The sequence below is a fragment of the Brassica napus genome, chromosome A2 (assembly GCF_020379485.1).
Source record: "Brassica napus cultivar Da-Ae chromosome A2, Da-Ae, whole genome shotgun sequence".
Lineage (NCBI taxonomy): Eukaryota > Viridiplantae > Streptophyta > Magnoliopsida > Brassicales > Brassicaceae > Brassica > Brassica napus.
Window position 1 is genome coordinate 27,500,412 of NC_063435.1, and position 9,982 is coordinate 27,510,393.

The 9,982-nt window shown below is 28.7% G+C and overlaps 1 protein-coding gene across 1 annotated transcript; it reads left to right on the plus strand.

Moving 5' to 3' along the window:
* Positions 1 to 8,446: 8,446 nt before the first annotated feature.
* Positions 8,447 to 9,628, plus strand: LOC106378967 (MADS-box transcription factor PHERES 1-like). The gene has a single exon (XM_013819009.1). The coding sequence runs from the start codon at positions 8,447 to 8,449 to the stop codon at positions 9,626 to 9,628; it is 1,182 nt and encodes a 393-aa protein (XP_013674463.1).
* The last annotated feature ends 354 nt before the right edge of the window (positions 9,629 to 9,982 follow it).

Below are 9,982 nucleotides of genomic sequence, written 5' to 3' on the forward strand. Positions count from 1 at the left end.
ATTCAATATATATTTATTATTTCATAATATGTAAAAAATATATAATACTTAAAAATAATTTATATATAATATTCATTCCGCGCAAGGCGCGGATCTTAACCTAGTCTTTATTAAAATATATAAAATATATTCATGTAAAAATGCATTGATGTAAAATATTAAACTTTCCATTTTTCTACATAAAATATTTTCTAGATCCGCTACAGCCACCGCCCGTATTGTCCAGTAATAGTTTTGCTATAGCGGTCAAATGGCCCCACTACGACAACTGAGCTGTATTTATTGGTGCAATATGTTGGAGGAAAACGTTGTAACTTAGGTTTAGACCCGGTGCTTTGATATTCTTTAGCTTATAATTGACAATGATGTATAATATACATGGATTTGGATGCAAAGTTAAAAAAAAATATTTAAATAAACTTTTGACATTCAAAACCAACATGCTAGTGACTCATTAGTAGTTACTTGTTTTCAAAAGTTCACAGAAATAGTAAGAAAAATACCAATGATGAGAAAAAATGGAGACGAATCAAAGAAGCCGAAATAAAAGTGAGAGAGGGCATCATTTTGTAGTAGAATGATGATTACGAGAGTGGGACAAAAACAGAAAACTCATGATTTGGTCACAAGAATATATATATATACACATCCATGTTCTAAGTACAAAAAGCTGTTTAGAGAGGCAACACCATACGAAAATTGCGAAGAAAGAGATTGTTGAAACATCACTCTCGTGTCCAGTTCCATTTAGAATGTGTGTGACACCACGCTATTTTCCTCGTATTTATTTCATGAATACTAATAATGTTTCATATCTTTAGTATAAGTATTGAGCTGAAGCATTCGTCTGTATGTTTTGCAGTTGCTTTATATGTTATATATGTAGGAAATACTTTATAAGTATGCCTACTATTGTTATTATCGCTATAAAAGCTAGTTATCAAAGTCATCACTTAATCACCATCAGTTAGTTATCAATAGCTGCCTATATCATATACATATGTATATACTTTTACTAAAAGTTTCTAGCATAAACTTGTAGGTAAACTGTATGGAATTGGTTAACATAACATGCGGCATGCATATACAACACTCAGATCATCTACGACAAAACTGGAGGCATTGATATTCAATAAGTTTTATTGGAATACTGAGACACATATACTGACCATATTAGATGAAGTTAATTAAGATCAATAAACCACTGGTTAATTGACTTGTTAAACTAGTCACATGCAACTAAGAGCATCTCCAACCCATTGATATTTTTACCTCTATAATAGCATTTAGAGGTGAAATTACTCCAACCCACCTCTATTTCTTCCTCTATAATAGAGATCTTTATATTTTTCTCTATTTATAGAGAAAGAAATAGCATTCCTTTATTTTTTACTCTATAATTGGAGATTACTATTATAGAGAAATACATTGGAGCATATCTCACCTCTATTATACAGTTCTTTTATTTTAGAGGTGAAAATATCAAAATACATTGACGATGGTCTAAGAGCATCTACATTGAGGGTTCAATGCCCAGGTTCACACATTTCCCAAAAACAAAAAATATTTTAATATTCCCCTTTTTATGAACTCAGTCCTTGCAGGTTCGATGGGATGAATCCGGTTCAGCACTGTAACGCGGGTTCCACGCCACGTGGCGGTCCGCGATTAGTCTGCTTATTTATATATATATATATATATATATATATTTTTAAATCAAACAAAAAAAAATAAAAAAAATAATAATAAAAAATTAAAGTTATGATCCCCTTTCAAAGTTCATTGATGCAGATGCTCTAACCCCTTATAAATAAAACTTCGTCTAAAAACAGTTTAAATTTCTGACGAGGCCAGTTTTCAAAAAAAAAATCTGACTGTTTGTTTGGGTTTCTATACAGTAGCTAGAATAGTATATCATGGAGATGCAAAGTATTTCACATCACTAAAAGCAGTTTAACCCCTTCTAGAAACGCAAGTATAAATGCAACCAAACCTAATTCAAAAATAGTAATATATATTCACATGTAATCCATGCTCTTTAAATTCGGCCTAGCTGATTCCGCAGCATACTATACACATTCACATGTAACGTACGTAGCATACTATATACATTCACATGTAATGTATTTTTTAATATAGAAGATAATTCAGATCTATGGAAGGTTCAGATTAGTCCTCTAATTAATAAGGGAAAACGTAAATAAAATGCACACTCTCTCCGGATATTCAAACGAGATCCAAACCATAACTTTATGTCTGCGTGGTTACAAAGATATATTATATAGAGAGATTACTTTGAACCTTGGCCCTTTAGTTTCTCAAAATCCATCTACCATTAGACCACCCAAAAAAAAAAACGTACGTAGCAAAAAATGGTCACTGATATAACTAAGCACGTGTTGTTTTAACTCCCAAATGTTCGATGTTTCATTTGAAGACAACGATGGAGATCATCGCCGACCAGGAGATATTAGCAGAGGTCAAATAATATAATTACATTTTCTGATTTACATGAGGTCCTAATCGCCCGAAATCAAAAATATCTTCAAACATGATCAGTGATCAGATCACTTTTTAAATCACGGAGGTTAAGTAAGAATTATTAATTATATTTCCCTCTAAGGGAAAACCACTCAGTTAGTGTTTATTTTGCTCAAAATTTTTTATAAGAAAAGGTATTCGACTTTACTTGATTTCCGCACACATATAACGAAAGAGACAATTCTCGTAGCTTTGGGAAAATTGGGTCCACGTTAACGGAATCTTTAAAATGATTTTTTTAGTTTAACCATTGTTTAGTGAAAAAACCATTTCACGTCATTAAATTGTTGTAACGAAATGTTGTTGAACTCTTAAATATAATTGTTTCTTAAAAACGATTTCTAAAATAATGTTATTGCGTGCACAAAAAAATAATGTTGTTGAAGTCTTAAATATTGATTTCTTTTTTTTTTTTTTAAAAGGGGTTTCTTCTTCTAGTTTTCTGCAATAATTAATCTCATTAGTTAACCTCCGACTCCAACAAGTCATAGTATTATATTCCTTCCGTTTTTTTATATATGACGTTTTAAAGAAATTTTTTTGTTTCAAATTATTTGACGTTTTCAATTTTTTTATGTAAAGTTTATTACTAATTAATGCTAGATGACCAATAATATTATAGTTTCTATTTTATTATTGGTTAAATTATGGTTAAGTAAACAATTAATAATGTTTTTGTTTAGAAATTAAATGTTTCTTAATCTATGTGCACAATCCTAAAGCGTTATATATAAAAAAAAACGGAGGGAGTATTAAGAAAAATATATACTTCCTTTTCAGTTATTCCCCAAAAATGCTATCAACAAAATCATTTCAAATTTACAAGATTATAAGTGAAAGATCTGAAACTTCACAGATATATTAGATTAAAGTTTGAATCGAAAAGTTCTTTTTCTTTTTCTCCAAACTGATTCGAGGAGATTTTCATGTCTCTATAGTGGTTGGTATATATAAATCTTTTAGTTCTAAGTATAGCAAAAGCCAGAACAAGCAAATTCTAAAGGACAACTTTGAGTTTTAGTTAACGGCAACAATTAAAATGAAAAAGTTAGAAAAATATTTTTAAGAAGGTGGCATGAGTTTTCAAAAGATAAAAGAAGTAATAATAAAAAGTGTTTTTGTCTAGTTAAAAAGTATGACCCATGATCATACTCATGCATAATTACATTAAGTAGGACCGTAACTCATTTTCGACATATTTTCCTTTTATTGCTAATTTTCCTTTTACTGCTTATTTTCTTAACGAGTTCTTATCTTACGTACGTATTTGCATCCATATTGACAAACTCATAGAACTCGTATGACTGTTTTTAGTTGAAACAAACAGTCAAAATACACTCATATCATTTGTTCGTTTACTGGTTAATAAGTTAACCGTATAACTTTATAGTATTTGGGTATCTACATGACAACACCTGCTCTCTACGTTTTAACTATGAGTTAAAGAGAAGAAAAAAAACTATGTGTTTAAGATAGTGATTATAAGAAGGTATGTTGTCTGGTTGAAGAACATGAGCCATCAAATGAATAATTACATGTGTGTTTGGTAATTAATTAAGTTGGGGCAAAATAATACATAAATCGAAATAATAGTCAATCTCTGATTAGCTAGACTCTTTTTTTTTTTTGCATCCTCACTTTCTTAAACATTCCCATCAGTCACTTTTATGTTTTCTTTCTGTAAGTCTATGTCTCAATTAGAGGGATCTGACTCTCCTTTCTCCAATGTAACCTCTCTTTTCCTTTCTTTTAGTGGGGGTTAATTATCACCCAATATAATAATTATTATGTAAATGTGACGCGTATCAGCTTCTTATTTGATACTTTTCTATAATTTCAATTAATTAGCTTTAATAAATTCACACATTTTAATGTTTGATTCAAGAAAAGGCCTGAAGATTTTGTAAATATTCTATAGCCCAAATTTCTTATCTCAGGTATGTAGGTTGTTATGAAATTTCATCAGCTAAAAGCCTTTGGATTAGGCATGTTGGGCTTAGTCATAATCCGGCTTTTAATATATTTTTTTCTTGTCATCTGAATTTTTATGGATACTTTAGAATTGATACAAAGTAGCATAGAACCATAATAGTTCCAAGTTAAAAATCTAGTCATTTAACTTTCAGCAATATATAAACGGGAAACATTTTTGTCTGCTGAATTACACGGTCAAGCTTACCAAAATATAAAATGAATTTATGCTGTTGAATATATATCAAGAATTTGCGTATCAGAAGTCTCTGAAATAACATGTTTGCATGTTTCACGGACATCTTTACAAAATTCTGTAAGGTTTCCTGCGGTTTCCTAAACCAAAAACAAAATCATGGTTAACCGTTTTCAATTTCTTATCAAGTTTCGGTTTTTGTTGGTTAAAAAAAATGTGGTAAACTAATGAGCTTAAACTTATAATTTTGGTTTAATTAATATAATAAACTTTATCTAAACTATTATTTATGAAGTGATTTTACTGATTTATCACATTCTCCATGATTTTAGGTAATTTTGCTTATTTTTCATGTTTTTATTAGTTTTAGATTAAATCTATCTATACTATTATTTATGAAGTGATTTTGCTGATTAGTCACATTCTCCATGATTTTAGGTAATTTTGCTTATTTGTCATGTTTTTATTAGTTTTAGATTAAATCATCAATTTATTTATGAAGTGATTTTGCTGATTTGTCACATTCTCCATGATTTTAGGTAATTTTGCTTATTTGTAATGTTTTTATTAGTTTAGATTAAATCATCAATTTATTAATTTAAATAATATAAATATTTCAAAATTTCTAATTAGAATTATGATTATAGTTATTTTAACTTTCACAAGATTTTTATTAGTTTTTAGCTTAAATCATTAATTTATTAATTTAAATAACATAACTATTTCAAACTTTCTAATTGGAATTACAATTATAATTATTTTTAAAAAGTTAGAACCAATTCTTATTTTCATATGATGTAAGATGTTTTAAACTCTATAGTTTCAATTTTCTCATTCATTCCGAGTTGTCTTGATTATAGTTTTTGACATCTATATTTATGTACTTTTGATATTTGTTTTTTATAGTTGGAGTTCTATGTTTTTCTTCTTTCTTTAAGTCTGAAATATTAGGAGCAAATCACTTTTATTACATGGAATTTGGAACTATGAATTAGGTATTCGGAATTACTTCAATAGTTATTTCACGTGTATGTTTATTAATGTTTTTTTTTGTCAACAGTTTATTAATGTTTAATCTATAAGAAAAATATGCTTTGATATTTAATTTAGAGAATTGCCCATGTAATCATGTTATGAACATGTATTTAATGGTTTAGTTTCTAAAATGGCTAAAATTAAAGATATTTTTAATGAATAATTAGATTTATCATTATATAATTAACCATAAATTAACTTTAATAATAAAACTATCATTATCTATTGTTTATTTTATTAAAAGTAAACTTATGAAATTTTAAGATAAGTCAATGTATATATTGATCAAGTAAACCAATGAAATATTGTTATTATCTCAATTCGTTTTTTTAAAAAAAAAATCTTCAAAATTATCATCGAACTTTAGTTTTTTTTTTTACTTTTTATTTATTTTGTTCTTATTTGGATTTTGTGTTTTTAATGTTTTTTTGGTAAGTTAATTCATGTTTATGGTTCAAAAATACAAAGTAGATTAAGAGAGACCAAAAATTCACATTCTTACTTTACTTTATTATGTGGAATATTTGATATGTAATTATGATCTTATGGTCTCATAGTTTTATAGTTTTTTTTAAGAAGACGTAGGTCGAAATAAAAATCGAAGAGAACTGAAATGATTAAGAATATAAAGAATAAGTTATCATGATGTTTAAATCATAATACATATATTACTATTTATTTGTAAAACGATCATGCCCACATGGGCGGACAAAATACCTAGCTTATTTGTCAAGTTTTAATTAGGTTTAAATTGAGTCATTACTTTATTAATAATTTTAGTTGAGTCCATAATTTATTAATTTAAATAATATAACTATAAAATATGTAATTAGATATATAATTATATTGATTTTGCTTATTTGTCATGTTTTCCATGATTTTAGTCAGTTTTGCTTATTTGTCATGCTTTTATTATGTTTTAGCGTAGTCATTGATTTATTAATAATTTTTAGTTGAATCACTAATTTATTAATTAAAAAAATATCTGTAATGAATTTTATATATAATTAAAAACGAATTTTGATTTAATAATATTTAAATCTATATGTTATATTAAAATTCTTATTTTATTATTTGTCATATTTTTTAGGTTTTAAGCTTTTATATAGGTCATTGATTTATTATTAGTTTTTAACAGAGTATTTATTAATTTTCACAAAACCCGTAATGAATTTTATATATAATAAAAAACGAATTTTATTTTAATAATATTAATTTTATATGTTATATTAAATAATTAATTATAAACTCAATAGTAAAATTGTGAAAATTTATTTAAAAGTTAAGAGAATTCTTATATATATTGTGTTGCTATCTGAAACAATATTTTTATTATAAAGTTAAAAATTTAAGATATAAAATAATTTATAATTAAATATTATTCAAACAAAAATATTTATATAAAGATATTTTCTAAACTATTTCTAATATATGAGTGTTTTAAAACTCTTAACACAATAATAAGTACATAGTTTGATGAACATTTTTTGACATATATATATAATTTCATGTTTGATTTAAATATTTAAAATCATAAATAATAATTTAACTTGTGACTGAGTTCAAAACAAATTTTCTTGCTTTTACTTTAAACAAGTTTAAGTTTAATCCGTGAAACATTCTATGTTCAATTGGTGTCCATTAGAAAAAAAAATGAACTAAATAAAAAATAAAATTTCTTTTGAGGAGTTGAAACAATAAAAAAAATATGAATTTTTGTTCAATTTGGTCCTTATCAAAATCGCATAGGAAAAGTTTTTCTTATAAATTTTTTCTTCCATGGAGAATTTAGAAGAAAAAAATGGGATCTACCTTTCAATAATTTGACTAAAATTTTAACATAACTGGTATAAATTTTGAGGAACAAAGAATTCACCATAATTTTTTTCCTTCAACATGTTCACCAACTAGAGTTTTATTATGCCAATTTTTGGATTAATAAGATATAAAATAATAACTATTCATAAGATGATTATGCCCGCATGTGCGGACAAAACACCTAGTTTTCCTTTATTCATAAAAAAAACATGTTAGTATTATTAGAATGTTATGAATTTCTTTTAAGATTATTTTTGTAATTTCCGTCATACTACCTACCTATGCAGCATTAGCTGGCAATATTCTCTTCTAAATTTGCATTGGATTTACATGGTTTAATATCTTCCACAAGAGGAAAAAAATCTACAGATAAGATCATATTTGAAATTACATAATTGTTATTTCCCAAGTCCAATGATTTCCTTACAGTTGTAAAATTCATTAAATTTCTGTTTCTGTATAATCAAGTAAAATTATTATTTTTAATCATCAATTTTACATTTATACTGAAGATTTATAATTCTATTATACAGAAAAAATCACAAACATTACATAACTTCAAAATTTATGAACAATGTTAAAATAGTTTTAACAAAAAAAAAGTAAGATTGATATGCTTGGATAAATAGAGAACTTGAAAATATAACTATATAAGTAGTAATGAGTAATTACACAAACTCGCCAGCTCACTAACAATGTATATACAGACTTGGTCATGATGATTATATTTATTGCAACTCATGACTTCAATATTAGCATTAGTGATTTCAAAAAAAGTGATAAGACATGCATAAGTAATACCAACCTCTCATTACACTATATAAACAAGAGCAATAGAGCACAATCAAGTACCAACATAACTCTCTCCTTCACCCACACACAACAATGTCGACAAGGGGAAGGTTAAAGCTAAATTTCATAGATAACAAATCAGCAAGAAACCAAACTTTTAAGAAGAGGACGAGAGGTTTTATGAAGAAAGCCAAAGAGCTGTCTACTCTCTGCGGTATCAAAGTTTCTGTGGTTATCAAGAGCTGCGACAATGCGGAGCCGGAGTTTTGGCCGTCAAGGGAAGGCGCTGAAGCAGTGCACTCGGAGTTTATGAAGGTGGTGGAGACGCAAGGGTTCAGTAAGATGCATAACCATGAGAGTTATCTGTTGGAGAGGATCCAGAAAGACGGAGAGAAGGCAAGGAGGCTACATGCTGAGAATCGAGAGATTGAACTTAGAGAGGTTATGTTCGATCTTCTCAAGGGGAAGACGCTGATGCCGCATCAGTATGGTGATCCAAGTTTTATGAGAGAGCTGAATCTTTTCATTGGTGGTTATGCCAATAGGGTAACTTACAGAACCCAATTCCTCGAGGGGAGTGTTGAGCCTGTTCCTCCTAATTTCGCTGGTGCAAATGCACATGGTCCTGTTGTTGATGATGTGAACCCTGTTGTTGTCGGAACCGAGGGTTCGGTAATTAACCCTACTGAAGCTTATGACCATATGCCCCAATATGATGGTATGGATATGAGTGTGAATGTGGAGGTTCCTGAACCATTTCAATACCAAACTAATGCTAACTATTATGATCAGACTCAACCTTGGTTCAATGGTTCGAGCCAAGGTATGAATGTGAATCATCAAGAACCATTTCAATACCAAACTCCTCCTAACTCTTATGATCACATCCAGCCTATGTTCAATGGTTCGAGCCAGGGTATGAATATGAAATATGAAGAACCATTCCAATACCAACCTCATGGTAACTTGTATGATCAGATGCAGCCTATGTTCTATGGTTCGAGCCAGGATATGTATACAGGTTTGAGTCACGATCAGGGACAGAGTTCGAATACAACACAACAGTTCATGAGCCTATTGATGGGACGACCTCAGCAGATGAGTGATGTTCAAGATCTTGCAAGCGTTGCTTCCATGGATGACAACAATAATCGCTACCAACAACTACCAGTCACCAGTCAGATGCCTTCCACCACCACCACCACCACCGCCGCCGCCAATCTTTCTGGTCATAGCATCAACAATGGTTGGCCAACAAAGTTTGGTTTGGACTGAAGTGTTTGCGTTTGCATTTCTGAAATTTCGTATTATAATGATTAAAGGTTTTTGCCTTTAAATCAGTTATGTTATTTATCATTATCAGGCAATATTGTATTGTGTACCATATTGTCTTTGAATATTTTATCGTTTCGAATAAAGACTTTTGTTTTTGCTATCAAATCATGTAAAGATGATTGCTTCCTTAAAGCCGCGAAAGAAGAATGCAACAAGCATTTCACAAGCAAATATCATTAGCCAAACCATTGATCAAGAAACGTGGCCATAAGACAGAATACAGAGAGTTATGTGACATGTAATTTTGTATGGATGTAGAATGCTTATTTAAGATAAAACATTATCTTCTTATAG